This window comes from Lolium perenne, chromosome 1 (assembly GCF_019359855.2).
Source record: "Lolium perenne isolate Kyuss_39 chromosome 1, Kyuss_2.0, whole genome shotgun sequence".
In the NCBI taxonomy this organism is placed as follows: Eukaryota; Viridiplantae; Streptophyta; class Magnoliopsida; order Poales; family Poaceae; genus Lolium; species Lolium perenne.
The window spans coordinates 37210276-37228596 of NC_067244.2; the positions used below are offsets into that span (position 1 = coordinate 37210276).

The 18321-nt window shown below is 47.0% G+C and overlaps 2 protein-coding genes and 1 non-coding gene across 4 annotated transcripts; 2 read left to right on the forward strand and 1 right to left on the reverse strand.

Moving 5' to 3' along the window:
• Nucleotides 1-6178: 6178 nt before the first annotated feature.
• On the forward strand, nt 6179-8584 carry LOC127346894 (transcription factor APG). Of its 2 annotated transcripts, XM_051373144.1 has the most exons (5): nt 6179-6476; nt 6610-7492; nt 7602-7694; nt 7774-7839; nt 7930-8584. In XM_051373144.1, coding segments are annotated over exons 1-5 (1482 nt in total). In that variant the 5' UTR covers nt 6179-6474; the 3' UTR covers nt 8368-8584. The 2 variants fall into 2 exon arrangements, with proteins under 2 accessions (XP_051229104.1, XP_051229100.1); XM_051373140.1 differs by having other exon boundaries at nt 6179-7492.
• A 2096-nt stretch (nt 8585-10680) lies between these two features.
• Nucleotides 10681-10767, reverse strand: TRNAS-GGA (transfer RNA serine (anticodon GGA)). The gene has a single exon. It is a non-coding gene; the product is annotated as a tRNA-Ser (tRNA).
• A 5515-nt stretch (nt 10768-16282) lies between these two features.
• Nucleotides 16283-17868, forward strand: LOC127334309 (BTB/POZ and MATH domain-containing protein 1-like). Its single transcript, XM_051360762.2, has one exon. The coding sequence runs from the start codon at nt 16427-16429 to the stop codon at nt 17585-17587; it is 1161 nt and encodes a 386-aa protein (XP_051216722.1). The 5' UTR covers nt 16283-16426; the 3' UTR covers nt 17588-17868.
• The last annotated feature ends 453 nt before the right edge of the window (nt 17869-18321 follow it).

Below are 18321 nucleotides of genomic sequence, written 5' to 3' on the forward strand. Positions count from 1 at the left end.
CCAAAGAGCTGAAGAACATGTCAATCGGAGTCCCTATGAACAAATGGCGAACAAAATACGAAAAGTACACTGTACTCAGCTCCGTTGGCTTCGTTTTGTAAAACAGAACAACTGAATGGACCGGTAGCCGACTAGGGGGGGGGGGGTGAATGGTTGCTACGCAATTTTTATGTCTTTTTTAAAATTTTATGTGCGATGCGAAAGTAAAGGTGAAAGCTTTAGTGACTACGGTGAATCTAGGATGATGCTATGCGATGCAACAAGTAAAGGAACCGGCAAAGGAGTAAGAGAGAGGACCGGGACAACTGGGGTAGCGGAGAGGGGATGCGATTTGTTTCCCGCAGTTCCTTCCACAAAAGGGAGTACGTCTGCATTGAGGAGGTGTGGACGACGAAGGTCAAACGGCCACATAGGCCTCACCTACTTCCTCGAGAAAACCCCACGAAGGAGCTTTGCCTTCTCCACTAAGTAGCTGGTCGAGGCGGTGGTTCCTTCTCAAGGTTGGGGCGAGCTCCACAACACCGGAGGCTCCCAACACCCTATGGGGCTGGCACAACTCCAAGCTAGCCTCCATAGGAGCACATCTCCATCAGATCCCCAATAGGAACCCTAACATCAAGATCCACTAAGCACTAGGTGGTATTGGCGAAATCTGACTTGGTGGAACTATAGATCGGGGTCTCCTCCGCCAATCCTCAAAGTTTGGGCATGATTGGTTGGATGGGGAGGGAGATCCTCAAGGTTTTGAGCTTAGAAACAATGGAGCAGAGAGAGAGAAATCTTGGGGTGAGCTGGAGAAGAAGGCCCCCTTTTATAGGGCCCCCAAATCCAACCGTTATGTGCAGTTCCCGCACAACCGGTACTACCGAATGTGGGAGCGGTACTACCGCTCTGAGATTTGAATCAGCCTGCAGAAGTACCACGTGGTACACAAGCAGTACTACCGCTTCCGGTACCGCTTAGGTACCGTAAGGGTCGTCCAGGGCTACTGGACTCCTCGCAGTACCACAGCGGTACTAGGGCGGTAGTGGGGCGGTAGTGTCGTATCAGTAGATACGGTACCTAGGTGGTACCAAGAAGGAAGTACCGCTTGGGAGCGGTACTACCGCTTGAGGGACCGTAAAGGTACCGCACCACCTTCTGCTGACCTTTCCACGTGTACTCTCAGAGCAGTGTCAGTAGTCACTACCAGTAGTGATAGTGGTACTACCGCTATTGGTACCGGTACTACCGGCCAAGTTGGAACTGCTTTTTCCTCTTTTCCTCTCCAACCACGTCGCCTCGCGACACACATACAAAACCAGAAAACCTATCAACTACTCGTGAGTCTTCCAGTCCTGAGATGATCAGCGAGGCCACCGTGCACCTGCAAATCTTTTCAAAACAAACTATGCCCATGGTGAAATACATTCGAGTGTTTCCATAAAACACACAAAACACTTATGGACATATTTTGCTCTTTCAACAACATTTGTGAAGACCCGATGGTCATATTCGGCCCCAAGGTCCGGCGGTTCGCGAAACCGACCTCCAGAATGCCTATTTAAAGAGGGAAACCCTAGCCGCCTCCAAGAACACGCCACACACACCTCACACGCCTCCGGGGCAGAGCCCTGCTGCTCCACCGCCTCCATATCCGCCTCCCACCTCCAAGATCAAGATCTCCTCCAACATCTCCACAAGATCCAAGCAAGAGAAGGAGAGGGAGACGTCCCCATCTTCACCGTGAGCATCGTTCGTTGTCATCATCTCCAACGGCATCTCCACCTCTCTCTCTCTCTCTCTCTCCCTTTTTTATATTTTTTATTTGTAAGATTGAACATGATGATCTCCATGAATTACTATTTGTATTTATATTTATCTATGTTTAATTAATTGATTCGGTTCTAGGTTGAGATATGATCTAGTATGCGATATTAGACTTTGTGTTTCATCTATTATGTATTACTCTCTCTTCACATGACAAAGAGGAGGTAGATGAGCTCCTGTGATCCTTTGGGCCGGAGTGTATTATTGACTTGCGTAGTGACAACACGAGGTTGAAACTAGTACACGCCTTGTGACAACCGATAAGGAGAACGCTTATTTATGTGAAGTATTATCTTGTGTAATTCCAATAGATGGCTACACAATTGCTTCTCTAGTACCAGTGAGACAGAAAGTCTAGACATCGTCTTTTATTCTATTCAATTCTACAAGTACAACCCATCTCGTTTACTTTGTTCTTGTTTAGCTCTTTATTCTTAGTTACTTCAAACCTCTCTCAAATCATTGACATTCTAGTAACCTATAGAGTAGACTTTTCCAAACAACATTCTAGGTGCGCACGTGGCCACACTGATAATGTGAGTGTGGTGTTGTGTGACTGCCATTTGCAAAACTTTCATGGGACATGACTTTCTAATAAATACTTGCTGCTACAATTACTGCAATAACCTTATTGTTGATCGCAGGAACCCATATATCAACTTGGCGTCGTTGCCGGGGAGCATAGCGTTAGATTAATTATTACCTACCCACTCGCACATAGTTTATTTCCGTTTGTTGCTTTTATCTTATTGGTTTTATTTATAGTGAAAATAACAAAAAAAAAGTTATAGAACAAAATTCTATAAAAATTGTTTCTACAAATCATGTCTTCCAAGATGTCTATGCTAGAACATATGCAACTTGCAATGGAGGAGAATGCATACGCGGAATTCCTACACATGGCTGCCGAAGAAGAAGACGGTGTGTACAACGAAGAAGAACACACAACTCGACGCACATGTATGCGACATGTATTATCAAGTAATATGTTGTTCTCACACATTATGTTCTTCTTATGAAATAATATGTCCTCAATGTATGTGTGCTGGGCTTTTTGTTCTTTCAATGTTCTCATACACATGTATGCGACATGTATTATCAAGTAATATGTTGTTCTCACACATTATGTTCTTCTTATGAAATAATATGTCCTCAATGTATGTGTGCTGGGCTTTTTTTTTTCTTTCAATGTTCTCATACTTATGATGAATCATTGGTGTCTTTCTAAATTAATGATTCTAATAGGGAAACTATAAGGTATGTTCTTTATGAAGGTGCAACTGAGCTACTCCGAAAAATTATGATGCTTATAATGAGTAGTGATGATGATTTTTTACAAATGGCATATGAAACCTTGCAATATATTGTTGAGTATTGCCATGAACATCTTAGTGATAATGCACTTGTGATAGAGACTAAGGAACAATGCAAACTTGTAGTTCCCAAAAATAACCATTTTCTAGAATTCACAGGATAAAGAGGAGGAACGCCAAGGTGAGGTTAACAACGAGTTGCACACTACAAATGCTATGATTGTTTATGATGCCTCTATCTTTAGTGATTATTCTTGTAATGCTAAAACTAATTATAATTTATATGCGGAGGCCTCGTGCCTAGATACTCATGAGGAGAGCATTACTAATGATGAACTGGAGATAGAACCTTGCTATGAATCTTTTGATGCTAATATGCAGGAATTTCTTGTTGCAAAGGAAGAATACTATGAAGTGTTCCCCTCCAATGGTAACCAAGGTAAAAGATTGAAGATTATATTTCAACCTCTAATATTTTCGTTGCAGCTACATCAGCGGAGGTCGTTGCTGGGGAAGACGAGGTAAGGGCTACGATTCGATGCTCCTCGTTTCAATTCCTTTGACGCGGTGGTTGAAGATGGAGAGGCACGCGAATGGAAGAGAGGAGAGGGGAGGACGGCCGTCGACATGCCGCCAGAGTACGTTGGCGATGAAACTAACGAATGCAGTGGTGCGGTGGTGGTGACGTGCGGTGGTGGAGAGAGACATAGTCAACACGGCATATTTTGAATAATTAAGGTTATTTGGGGGTATTTTTAGATTTTTAATTTGAACTGACAAGGGGGCCCCGGTCCACATCAGCAAATTGACCCCAAAAGATTGGCCCAGGCCTTTAGAATCTCCATCAAATCATGTTTACGAAAGGTTCAATATTTTGTGAGAAACGAAAAAAAATGTGATAGATTTTTGATCTGAAACATAAAAGAGGTATACCAAAAGGGTGTGTCTATGTCTCAGTTGACTGAGATTTTCTTATGAAAGTCTCAGTCACCTTAGTTTAAAGAAAAGTGCAACTCGGTTCAGTTGCACATTTCTATCAGAAAAGTGCAATTGCATTTTTTAACAGAAAAGTGCAACTCAAAGCACTTTTTTGTAAGTGACTTAGACTTAAGAAAATCTCAGCTGAGACATAGCAAAACTGATACCAAAATCAATATATAACCAAAAAATGGTGGTTTTATGCTACAACGCTGTCTTTATGAGATTTTAAGAAAGAATTACTGGTAGTATCTTATTAGGGCATCTCCAGCGGCGCGATGCAAACGGATGCTGAGCGACCGTTTGCGTCCGCTTTGACCGAAAATGCGTCTGGCACCCTCTCCAACGGCGCGACGCAAAGTGATCAGGGCGTCCGCAGAGACGCAAACGTGCCGCATATTTGCGTCTCTACGGACGCTGCGCGGACGCGGAAAGTGTCCGCTCGCGTCTCCACCGGGCCTGCCTGGCAGCGAGTCTGCATCGAGGGCACCGCTTCGGCGGTCAGTGCTTCCGCGTCTGCGCCGCAGCCTTCGCCATCAATGGCGAGACTGCCTGTTCTGCGCGCGCACTGGCGGGCGGCGGCTGGGCTTCCGCTCCGCCTTCAATGTCATCGTATCCCGCGCGCGGCCGCCCTTAAAAGTCCACCGGCGGCGTTCGTCCTTCGCCCACACCTCCACTCGCAACACCACCGTCGCAGCGCCATGGGGAAGAAGAACGATTTCGAGGCCTCCGGCAGCGGCAGCAAGAGGGTGCCGCTCCCCGTCACGGTGGGGAGGCTCATGCACGGAAAATGGTTGCCGTGCGACGACGCCTGGTCCGGCGTGCAACTCCCTGACGGCTGGCGGCTCAGCTGCCGCCGGGTGCCCTCCCTCCAGTCCCTACGCGCGAGACTGATCGGAGCGCGGAGATCCGGCGAAGGAGGCGGTACCTGTCGTCGGACCTCCGCGCCGATCCGGCGTACGCCATCGACTCTCCCAGTTAGCGTACGTATCTGTCTACGGAGACGGATAGGAGAAGGAGGGCGGGCTTCATAGGCGACATGGATTTTCCCTTCGCGTCTGCACCGCCGGCTCGTCCACGAAGACAGGAGGCGCCGACGCGTCGTCAGCAGGAGCCGACACGTCGTCAGCAGGCGCAGTACAACGACGACGACGACCGCGACGAGGACGACGAAGACGACTACATCGAGGCGCTCGCCTACCATAATGAGGAGGTGAAGGACGACAGCGACGACTACGTCGCGGCCGTCTTCCACGAATGGCAGCAGGCCATGGCGGAGGGTCGCAACTTCGAGTTCCCGGAGAACATGACGGACGACGGGATGGCGAAGGTCGGCGTCCTGGTCTCCGAGAACGACGCGCCTGTGCAGCCGCCGCTGCCCCACTACGCCACCGGCGTGATGCCGCCGGGCCTGTAGGAGGATGAAGCGCTTCGACTGGCGCTACAGGACTCGGCGGTGCCTCCCCCACCGCCGCCACAGTCGTATCCCTGGGCGCCTCCTCCACCGCCGCCACACCGTATCCCTGGGCGCCTCGCCCACCACCGCCATAGCCGTATCCCTGGGCGCCTCCACCGCCGCCATAGCCGCAGCCCTGGGCGCCACCACCGCCGCCACAGCCGCAGCCTCCTCCACCTCCAGCACCAGCGGTGCGTCCGGCGTACGCTCCCCTGGATGGCTACTGGTCGTGGGTGATACTGGAGCTCATCGTGCTCGACAGCGACGAGGAGCAGCAGTAGGCGTTAGTTTTTTTTTTATGTTTTAACTATGTAAATTATGTTTCATGTTTAAAAAAAATGATTCGGCCAAAAAATACGTCGTGCCGTTGGATGCAAACGGACGCGCGGTCGATTTCGACCATTTCGGCCGCCGGTGGAGATACCCTTAGTTTCAGAAACACGAAGGAGCTACGGTAAGCCATTGTATCCAGATCACTGGAGTGATGGGCAGACAGTGTGGAAACAAACAAGTCGCGGTCTCGCAGCACGAGCTTGCTGGCTTCGTTCCCGTGTCGATCGTCGATCTCGACAACTCCGTATATAAATTGGAGCGCTTGGGGTTGGCGGGCGCCCCCACTGCCCATCCTCCACCAGCGTCCGTTGGCATCAACGGAGACACCTCCGTCTCGGTGGGTGGCGCGTCGCTCTTCCTTAACTGCAACCCCCTCGCTCGCTCGCTCGCCCGCCTCCCTTTCTCTCTCACGCATCTTCGTCTCTGCTTTCAATTTCGTGGTGCGCCACTCCTCCTCCACCCCTTCCTTGCTCCTTCGCTCGTGACACAAAATAATACGTCCAACCGCGGCGAGACGTCGGCCAAGATCCACCTGTCGCCGCAGGAGCTCCTCCGTTTATATATGCAAGCTACACCAGCCGCGGGATGTGAGTTCTCGCCGGCCGTGCTCTTACTCCCCTCTTCTTCGTTCTTGATTCGCCATTGCTGGCTTCACTAAGCTCCGTCCGTGCGCTCGGTGAATACTGACGATGACGCGTTCGTGATGCTGCTGCTGCGTAGGAGTCATCAGCAGCCGGGGAACGACCTGCCGGAGCTTCTCTGGCAGAACGGCCCGGCGCTCCAGCGGACGGCGGCGGCACCGTTCCCGCCATTCGCCAGCAGCGCGGCCGGCACCAGCACCAGCGGCAGGGCGCCGGACCTCGCCAGGCACCACCCGGCGTCCGCGACGGCGATGCGCGACCTCCTCGGGGCGCCGGACGACGACGCCGTGCCGTGGCTGCATTACCCCGTCATGGGCGGCGTGGACGACGACGACAGCGACACGGCCCCGCTGCCCCCGGAGTACTGCTCCACCTTGCTCTCCGGCTACCCCGACCTCCCCGCTGCCGTCGAAGGGGCGCCGGCCACGTCCCACTGCGCGGTCGCCGTTCCGGCTCCGATGCCGGAGCCGGCGGTACCCAGGCACCAGCAGCAGGCTCGGCCGAGCGCCGAGGGCATCATGAACTTCACCTTCTTCTCGAGGCCTCTGCAGCGCGCACCGCCGCCAGCCAACGAGAGGACATCCGCCGCGGCCGCGCCGAGCAACCCCGTGGAGTCGACGGTGCTGCAGGCGTCGACGAACCGGCTGAGGAGCACCCCGCTCTTCTCCGAGCAGAGGATGGCGTGGCTGCAGCCGCCCAAGGACTCGCGCGCCACGGTAGCCCCTGTACCACCGCCTCCTCCTCCGACGCCGCCGGTCCCTATCCGGCAGGGAGAAGCGTCTGCGGCCTTTGCTCAGAGAGTACAACCGGAAGCGAGGGCGGCTCTTGAGAGGGCGCCGCCTCAGCCGCCCGCCACGGCGACGACCTCGTCGGTCTGCTCCGACAATGTTGACCGGAGCCAGCTGAAGAGGAACAGCAGCAGCCACCAGGCTCCGGAGTGGTCGGTCAGTCAGGAGGACGAGGTAACCTATGGCATGGATGGTCACCATCACGCACCATTGATCCAACCTCGTATGCTTCTTGTGTGGTTCACAATTTAACACCAATGCAAACGTGTTGTGCTGTCCGCAGGATCTTGACGATGAGGCCGGCGGGCTGAGAAGGTCGGCGTCCAGGAGCACCAAGCGCGGCCGCACCGCCGAAGTGCACAACATGTCGGAGCGGGTACTTGCGTCTCTTCTTGCGTCTACGTGTCTTTGTTTCTGGTTTTTGCTAAATCGGTAGTATGATATTGCGATTGCAGAGGAGAAGGGATCGGATCAACGAGAAGATGCGCGCCCTGCAAGAACTCATCCCCAATTGCAACAAGGTGGAGTAGATAGATACCCATTGATCATCTCTGAGGAAAGAGACCAATTTTATCTGAACTGGATAACATAAATCATTTTCGGTGCTGTAGATTGACAAGGCGTCGATGCTTGAGGAAGCCATCGAGTACCTGAAGACCCTACAGCTCCAGGTGCAGATGATGTCGACGATGGGGACGGCCGGCCTGTGCATGCCACCGATGCTGGCAATGCAGCACATGCAGATGCAGATGCCACCCATGGCGCACTTCCACCACCACCACCTCGGCCCCATGGGGTACGGCATGGCCGCCTTCGACCCGCGCCTCGCCGCCGCCGCCGCTGGTGCGGCCCAGTTCCCATACCCGATGATCCCCGGCATGCCCATGTTCGGCCACGGCCCCGCGATGCCTTCCCCACCGCCCTTTCCCCAGCAGGCGGCTGCTGCGGACGCTCAGATGGCCGCAGGCACCGTCGTCGATAACGACGCCGCCGCCCCGGCCGAGCAGCAGACGTCGGGCGACCATCCGCAGGTCCCAGGAGCAATGTAGCTAGCTTGACAATGTAGCAGCTCTAGCATGCACGTCCAAGGCGGAGCTGCAGTCTGACTCTGTACTTCCAGCGATTTTGCCCAGTCGATCTGCTGTAGGTGTAACTTTATGAAACTGTAGAATGGTTCACTGTTCTTCAGCGTGTCAGAAGATAGGCTGGGATACAGTAGCTGCTGCTGTTGCTGGAGAGGATCAATGGATCACGATTGCTTTGATAGCGGCCGCGGTATTCTATCCTGACATACATGACCTACCCATTTTAAAGCCATCTGCCGCAGCAGCAGAATTCATTGCTGGATTGCGGGTGCTGCAGACAGGCGTCCATCCGAAGTCTGCTAGCGTTGTTCATGCACATGCATCATGGCGCATTTTGTGGATGCAGCTTTGACGTGGCACGAGCTCTAATTCATGTCTTATCAATTATCATCAGGCTTGTGGGTGGTAGCTTGCGTCAGGACTGTACCTGAGATGCTTCCATCACATCGTCCGCAAAGATGTTCTCCACGCAGGGGAGCAAAGCAGACCCCAATGGATTTGGATGCGACACAAGGACGTCTTGGCTCCAATGGTGCCTTTGAGAGCATATCCACGTGCCCTCAAAACGCCGTCCGGATGCTTGGTATCGTTTTTGGTCGCGTCTATTTTCAGCCGTGTTCCCCGAACGAGACCTCCAAACATTTTAATACGGAGTATTATAAATTATAAAGTTTTTCATCTAATTTTGATTATATTTTACAAGTTCAAATTAAAAACGGCTACATGCATGATCGCTCCTAGCCAACTTGCCATTCCTCGGAGCGTTTGACGGTTCTGCCCCATCGTTGTCTTCCTCCCTCTTCCGCTTCTTCGGCTTCGCCGCCCGCTGCTCCCTCTGTTGCACGCTCGCCAGAGCACAGTGGGTCATCGCGTCCTCCAGGAGCCGTTGCTGCAGCGCCTCTGGTGTCATCCTCGACCTTCTCCAACGTCTCGAAGGACGCGAGGATGGCCCTCTGCTCAGCCACCTTCTCCTCCGGTGTCAGGGGTTTTGGTATCGCAAACAAACACTGGTACCTCGGCAAGACCATTGTGGTTATCGAACCGCTGGGGGCTAGCAGCAACGCTACAGGCTAGTCATGGCCATGGCGACGACGGAGCAGAACGACAGTAGCATGACAGAGAGCTAACACAGTGTTACCCTGGTTCAGGGCACTCGTGGTGTGGTAAAACCCCTACGTCCCGTCTTGGAGTGGTATTGATATCTCCCCGAGAGAGATTATGGTGTTACAAGGTGGTGGCATGGAGAGGCTCTTCCTATATCTCGATCTGATCTACTCTAAGAGGAAGATGATAGATATGCCTTGAATCAGATCGGGATGGGAGTCAAATGGACAACTACCCTCTCCTTATATAGATGCACTGGCCCTCCTTCCCACACAAACTTGGGGGAGGGGTAACAACAAACATGCCCTAGGAAGAGGACAACTGCCCCTAGCTACGCGCATGGACACGGTCCATGCCTCGGGAAAAACCTCCGGTCCACATGAGCGGTTGTGGACGATGTCTTTTGAATCCTAAAATTTGATTAGAAGGATAGAAAGGCTATGAGGGTGGGCAAAGAAAAATCAAATCTTTTTAATTAGTTCTAGTTTTTTGCAATTTTCTTATTTTATTATCTATTCCTTTCGTCTTTTTACAAAATATTTTTTTCAAACTAAAAATACAATAGTCAATATTCCTTATAATAGATATACTTAATTATATCATAAGAATCTTAAGATTTTTTTTTTGAATAGATAGAAATAGTAAATTTGAATTAAGACACCTATTCTATGACGGATATAAACTTACCTTCTATTTTCGTGCCTTTAGTAGGCTTAGTATTTCCGGCAATTGCAATGGCTTCTTTATTTCTTTATGTGCATAAAAATAAGATTGTCTAGTATTTTTGGTGTAAGTAATATCATATGGTAGGGTATGTGGCTCTTTCTACATACAAATGGAAAACCACTATGGAATGGATGCGGATATAGGCTACGAGCATAAATGCAAGAATATGCAAAGTCGGGTATAGCGAGTTTTCTTTTAATTGAATAGACAAATATTTTTTTGAATAGAAAGTTAATGCATCTAACCTATTATTTCACAAGAGTACTAGTTGCTGAAGACGATTTCAGAATCAAAAAAAAGTAAAATTTATCTTATTCTCAATTTAGTATTTTACATCCCACAATAATTTGCTATAGAGAATTCCTATTAAATAAGATATTATTGCTATAATAAATTGTTCTTTTATTTGATACATTGTGATCATTAATGTTAATGGATTAAGAAAAATGGAAAGAGAGGGATTCAAACCCTCGGTAAACAAAATTCTACATAGCAGTTCCAATGCTACGCCTTCAACCGCTCGGCCATCTCTCCTACATAATCTTATTATGGAAAATAAACTGAGTGATCGAAAAGCGAGGTTTCTTATTCCTGCAGGACAGGTACAATAGCAACTGCTCGGGGGTTCCAAAGTTCTATTGGAAAAATCCTTTTGATGTAAGTCGTAGGATCTTAGGATTTTTTTACTAGGAATTGTGCTCCTTATAAAAGTTCGGGTTTTCCCGCAACCAACAAAAAATAGAATGGAAGAATTCTTCTTATGGCATAATAAAATATGGAAACCTTAGAATTATGTTTCTAAAAAGTATACTACACCATATTATCGAAATCTAAACAGGGTATGTATGAGACAATTTATGACTTTCAAAACACGGAATAGGTGATGAGAGAAGTTGCTGTTGAGAAATAGGAAAGTGTAATGAAATCTAGTATTAGCCAATATTTATTATCTCTTCTAGTCCAAGCGGAAGGAAAAGGGTACAATTAGGGCATGTACAATGGTAGAGAAGGCATGCCTTCGCTTAGCTATCATCTAGAGAGGACACTAATGATACTTGTACAATGCATCGTATCTTTGTGTTATCTCTTGCAATTAATGAGAATCAATTAATTTTGGTAGGAAAATAGGCCGCTAAGGGAAGACATGTGGTACAATGGAGCAAATTGTCTTCTCTTATTTTCTAAGGGATCATCCCTTAGCTAAGGGAGGGCAACCTTCTCTTTCTCTATTCTCTCTCCTCCAACTCAGCAAATATCTTGTGTGGCGGCTCTAAGGGCAGGCTGACGCCATCCCATTGTACATGCCCTTACAATTTGAGCTGAGCGGAAGATTCATATCTCTTCTATCCGTTTAAAGTATATGGATTTAGAGCATATAGATTGATCTATTTCTAAGAATCATATGTGTTTGTTTGTTTTTATGTTATTTTGTGAAGGAATGAAAACAATTATATATGGAATGGGTTGGGAATATGCCTAGATCCCGCGCAAATGAAAATTTCATTGATAAGACCTCCTCAATTGTAGCCAATATTTTATTGTAAATAGTTCCGACAACCTCAGGAGAATTGCGAATATTTAATATTTTATTGCGAATATGTCAGGGAACAAGAATATTCTGTGAGAGGAACAAATCTCATCTATCCGGGGAATAATAATATTGTGTGCGAGGAAGAAATCTCATCTACTCGGGGAACAAGAATATAGCGACTAAGGAACACATGCCGCCTCCTCAGGGAACAAGAATATTGCGTCTGGGAACAAATCTCGTCTACTCAGGAAACAAGAACATTGAGTCACAGATACACATGTGGTCTACTTTCGGAACAACAATATTGCGTCTCGGAACAAGAATATTGCCTCATAGGAACAAATTTGTCGATACAAAGATCAAGGATAGTTCGTCCTAGAAACAAATCTTGTCGACTCGGGGAACGAGAATATTGCACCCGAAGAACACATCTCATATACTTGGGAACAAGAATTTTGCGTCTGAGAAACACATCTCATCTACTCATAGAATGCGACTATAGCAGCCGAGGAAAACTTCCCATGAGGGACTACTTTTCTAGAAAAGAAATAAATTTTCTAAATAAAGGAACAAATTGTTATTCATCATGGAACAACAAAGGTACATCACAGAGAACAAAACAATAAAAAAGTACTTAAAAGTAAAGAAATAACAACATAAATGAGTAAGGAAAAAAGATAAAAGAAAATAAACTAACGAAAAAATGGAAAAAAGAAATGAATGTAATAAATATAAGATAAAGAAAAATAAGAAATGGAAAAAAGTATATAGAAAAAAGAACCATTAGAAACTGAACGAAGTAAAAAAGTCAAATGGAAAAAAGAAAAAACCTAAGAGAAATAAAAATACTCCATAAGAAAGAAGAAAAACAAGCTAAGAAGCTAACTTGGACATGAAGAAACACACGTTCCCGTGGGAAAAGTCCGGTTTGAACCTGGGTGCATGTGAACCCTAGTTGGAAATGCATTTTCCAAATGTTAAAAAATTCTAAAATAAAAATATCCGGGTACGTACGCATGTTCCATGTGTGCGTAGAAAGTTTTCGCGGAGAAACCACTTTTTTTTATTTCAGAATCTAAAAAAGACAAAATACGTCACATATATACTGCTATATAGCCCTACAAAATTTCACTTTTTTGCCGGGATAAAATAAAAGATTTTTTCGTCACGAAACTCATGTCCAAGACACATATTTGAGATCATCTGGAAAATCATTTTGTGTTTCGATTTTTAAAACATATTTTGAGATCACAAACGAAACTTTTTAAAAAGTGGGTTCACATGCCCCATGTTCCATATATCTGCGGTCTCCGTTCCCGTGGCGTTTAATCAGATTGGTGGAGTACATCTGTACATATAGTCCATGCATTGGTTGGTGGAGGACAGCATGCATTTGAACAATTACGTGGAAGCAACTCCATATGCAGTGGTCCCCTTCGATCAGTGATGCAGCGTCCAACTTTTTTGTTTTTGTTTTGTTTAGATCAATGCAGCGTCCAACTTGATAGCGAATGAACGTACGAACACTCAGGGAAACGACTCGATATGAAACGAACGAAACGAATCAAACATAAGGAAATGGGCCGAGCCCGCGTAGGAAATCCTTCAGCGACGCTACCGAGTCATTTCGCGGAAACCTATTTCCCGCCCAGCAACGGGGAAGATTAACGCCTGCCCGCGTGCGGGGGCAAGCGGGCCGCAGCCCATGTCGTTTGGTTTGTTTTTATTTTTCGTTTTTTCTGCGGTTCTTCTTCTGGTTCGGTCGGTTTACTGCTTGTTTTTTTTCTTTTATCGGTTTTTGCTTTTTGTTTTTCTGGTTTTCTGTTTTTTCCCGTTTTTGAACATATTTTTTCAAATTCTAGCAAATTTTAAATTGGAGCAACTTTCAAATTCGAGCATATTACAAATTTGAGCAAAATTTAAATTGGAATAGATCTTAAACTTTTTTTGGGTTTTGGAATTTGTGCAGATTAAATTTTTGCCCGGTTTTGAAATTTGCTTAGATTTAAATCTTTGCTCAGTTTCGAATTTTTCTCAGATTTAGTTTTTGCTCGGTTTCGAAACTTATTGAAGTTCAAAAAAATGTGTATACATCCATGTAGATACCGAGATTTGAACTACTGTCTCTGCTGGGAGGGAAGGAGGTGTAACTACTACTATAAAGGTAGTTCATTGTTATGGTATGAAAGAAAAATTCTATAGTACGTATGTGTAGACGGAACAACGAAACTAATAGGTCGGTCCATTCGGGATATGCTTCGGGCGATGAAGCACTCCGGCGGGGAATAAGGCGTTTCCGACGGTAAATCCTATACACCGACCAGGTCGGAGCCTACAAGGCACCGCACACTCTGGTCGGATATTGGGCCTGGCCCATTTTCAACTTTTTCCTTTTTCCTTTTTTCGTTTTCGTTTTCGTTTTCTGTTTCTGCTTTTTTTTTTTCTTTTTTTTTCTGTTTTCTTTTTTGTTTCCTTTTTTCTGTTTATTTTTCTTTTTGTTCAAAATTGAAAATAGTTCAAATTTGAAAAACATTCAAATTTGAAAAGTGTTCAAAATGGAAATATGTTCAAAGCAAAAAAATTGTTCGTATCCAAAAAATTCATAACCGAAAAATGTTCAAATTTTAAATATGTTCATTTTCGAAAAATATTCAAATTTTTAAATGTTCAATCTAAAAAATTCAAATTTTGAAAAAAATATTCTAAAAAATATTTTAAAAAAGACAAAAAAAATTAAGCTTCCAGATTTAAAAAACGAAAATATGTAAACAGAAAAAAATAAAAATAAAAATAAAATGACCTTACCTGATGGGCCACGGCCCACTACAGAACCGCCGGGTCGAGGGGTGTGCGGCACCGCATCCGCACCGACCCGGTCGGTGTATAGGAGGTCCCGTTTCCGACCCGCTATAAGCGATAGTGGATTAGTGTTTGTTTTAGATTAGCGATAGTGGATTAGTGCGCAATCTCTATTCCCCGCTCATAGCGGGAGCGATTCGCTCTCTCCTGAAGCGGCGGACGAGGTGGGCCGGCCCATTAGCGCCTACCCCCGCACGGTTTTTTTTACTTCCGGTTTTTCTGGGCTTTCCATGTTTTTTCGGTTTCTGGTTTTTTCTTTTTGGCTTTTGCTGGTTTTGTTGATTTCGAAATTTGATCAGATTTGTTTTTTGTTCAGATTTAACAAATGTTCATTCTTATAAATTTGTTCAAATTCGAAATTTGTTCAAATTCGAAATTTGTTCAAATTCGAAATTTGTTAAAATTCAAAATTTGTTAAAATTTGAAATTTGTTAAATCTGAAATTTGTTCGATATTTAAATTCATTGTTTTCAAATTATTCCGTTTTTCAATTTGTTCGATTTTAAATTTTGTTCAAATTTTTGATGTTGTTGGTCGATCTCATGACAGCCATGTTCGTAGAAGAATAGATGGGCCTGGCCCAGCAGCCAGCGCTTGACGCGGCACTAGCGCCCCGCGCCGCTTAAAGCGTTGTATAGGCGCTCTCGGATTAGGGACCTCCTATACACCGATCGGGTCGGTGCAGACGCGGTGCCGCACACCCCCCGACCCAGCGGTTGTGTAGTGGGCCGCGGCCCATTAGGTAAGGTCGGTTTTGTTTTTCTTATTCTATTTCGTTTTATTTTTTGTTTACATATTTTCGTTTTTTTTAAAGAAGAGTTTTTTAAATCTGTTTTCTATTCTGGAATTTTAAATTTTTTATCTTTTTTTAAAATAATTTTTTCGAACATAGTTTTTTAGAATATCTTTTTCCAAAATTTGAATATTTTTCAGAATGAACATTTTTTAAAATTTGAACATTTTTTAGAGTGAACATTTTTTCAAAAATTCGATTTTTCCCAAAAATTTGAATATTTTTTGAAAATGAACATATTTTAAATTTGAACATTTTTCGAATATGAACAATTTTTAGCTTTGAACATTTTTCGTTTTGATCACTTTTCGAATTTAAACGTTTTCGAATTTGAACTATTTTTAAATATAAACTTTTTCAAATTTGAAAAAAAAAAGAAACAAAAAAAACTAAAAAAAAGAAAAACAGAAACAGAAACAGTAAACAAAAAGAGAAAAAGGGGAAAATGGGCCAGGCCCAATACCCGATCAGGATGTGCGATACCTCGTAGACACCGACCTGGTCGGTGTATAGGATTTCCTCCCGGATTAGTGGGGATACCGATCTCCATCTATCTCCAATATGGGCCGAGTGTTCCTAGAGAAGCTATTATGGAGGTCCAATTGGTGTCATGTGCCCCGAAACGCACAAAGGCCCATACCTATACCTAATCTTTTTTTAAAGCGATTCCGATCGAGGAAAAAAAAAAGAGGTATCTGGGACGTGATGCGGTCGGGCAGGAGATGAGCGATTCAAGCGATGCGGCTGCGGCGCCTCCCATCCCCATCCGGCCACCCCCAGCCTCTAGAGGCCGCCCCTAGGAGTCGGCGTCGCACCATAGGCGTAGTACCCCCGACTCGGAGTCTCGATCCCTTCATAAACAAAATCGGAGTCTCGGAGATTTGTATAACCTTGTATAGGCGCAGCAAAACAGCAATTCCTTGTCTCAAAGATCGATGTGCTAGAACACGTCACGGTGATCGATCTTTGGCGACGAGACAGATTTCCCCCCGGGATCGAGTAAGTTTGCCATGTCATCGTCGTTCGCCGCTGGCGAGCCGTCGATGTCCGCCTCCACCATCGTCGCCGACACGGCGAGAGGCTGCCACATCCTGAAAATCGAGGGCTATTCGAGCACCAAGGTGAACCCCAATGGCGAGGCCATCAAATCCGGCCAGTTCACCGTGGGCGGCCATCGCTGGCGCATCACGTACTACCCCAACGGCCGTACCCCCGACTCGGCGGACTACATATCCCTTTACCTGGAACTCGACGAGAAGGACACCAAGTGCGTCAAGGCAAAGTTCCAGATGCGTTTCGCCAGCCTCGTTACCAGGCAGCCGTCGCTGAAATCGGCTGCTGCGCACACCATGACGACAGACAACGGGCGTGGATACCCGAAGTTCGTCAAGAGGGAGGACCTGGAGAAATCGGAGCACCTCAAGGACGACGCCTTCACGGTCAGGTGCGACATCGTCGTCTTCAACGACTTCCGCACCGAGGCGACGCCCGTCGCCAACCAGTTCGTCACCGTGCCGCAGTCCGACCTGAAGCAGCACCTCGGTGACCTCCTCAAGGGCGAGAAGGGCGCGGACGTCGTGTTCAGCGTCGGCGGCGAGACCTTCGCCGCGCACCGGTGCGTGCTCGCTGCCCGGTCCCCGGTCTTCAGCGCGAAGCTTCTCGGCGCGATGAAGGAGGGTGGCAACGGTAGCGTCGTCTGCGTAGACGACATGGAGGCGCAGGTGTTCAAGGCGCTGCTCTGCTTCGTGTACACGGACTCCTTGCCGGAGACGGAGGAGGAAGATGAAGGCGCTGCCATGTTACAGCATCTACTTGTTGCAGCCGATAGGTACAACCTTGAGAGGCTGAAGCTGATTTGCCAAGAAAAGCTTTGCAGCCATATTGATGTGCGCACGGTGGCCACCATTCTTGTGCTGGCCGAGCAGCACCGCTGCGACGGGCTGAAGAGAGCATGCTTCGCTTTTCTCAGCTCCCCGGTGCATCTCATGGCAGTCATGATCACCACCGGTTTCGTGCATCTAAGAATTAGCTGCCCCGCCGTTGCAATGGAGCTCGTTGCTAGATGCTTGGCACCTTTGGGGACCTCCGCTGCACTTCGTATGACAGCACCCAACGGGACCAAGCGGGCTCGGGTTGATGAAACAGGGGAACTGGTATGGCCTGCTTCTTAGTTGCGCGCGGCTAACAAGGTCTGCCAATGTTCCTTGGGTCGCTAGGTTACGGGAATTCTAAAGTTTCGTCAAAACAAGTCACGAATCGCATCCGCATTTGAACTCTCTACTACCTAGGTAGCTACCTTAGTATATGACTGAATTTCTCCTAGCAAGGTGGGAAGTATCTGCATTTTGCCTCTGTCTTGAACTGTTGATAGATCATGTCATTGTGATCGAGTAACGCTGGTACGATTGGGAGTTGATTGCCACTCTATTACAAGTAGTTCAAAGATCGTGCGTCGCCACTAGTTTTTCAAATCTTTTTTTCTGACATAATTCGACCCATGGTATATATAGTTCATAAAATATGCACGATTTTCCTGATCTAAATTAAGCGAGAGTAGATGAAGATCGACGCCATGACTCGGTCCTCTCACATCCTTCTCCGTTAGCAGTTACTGCTCCAAGTTCCGACCACAACCAGATCTCGCCCTCTCTCGCGAGCTCTACTCGGATACCACTGCCAACGATGATGCAAGAGGACGGGTAGGCGTCTCGCCTTCTCCCGCTCCCCTTCGACATAACGCTAACATTGCAAAAGTTTCCTCCACTGCTACAAAGGAGTAGACACTGGTGCTACAAGGAGTTGGCGGCGGTGGGCGGCAGTGCTATCAGGGGTGTTCGTCGAAGATGCAAGGAGAAGACGGGGATGCTACAAGAGGGGGTGTTGCTTCTGCAAGATCTTGTTATAC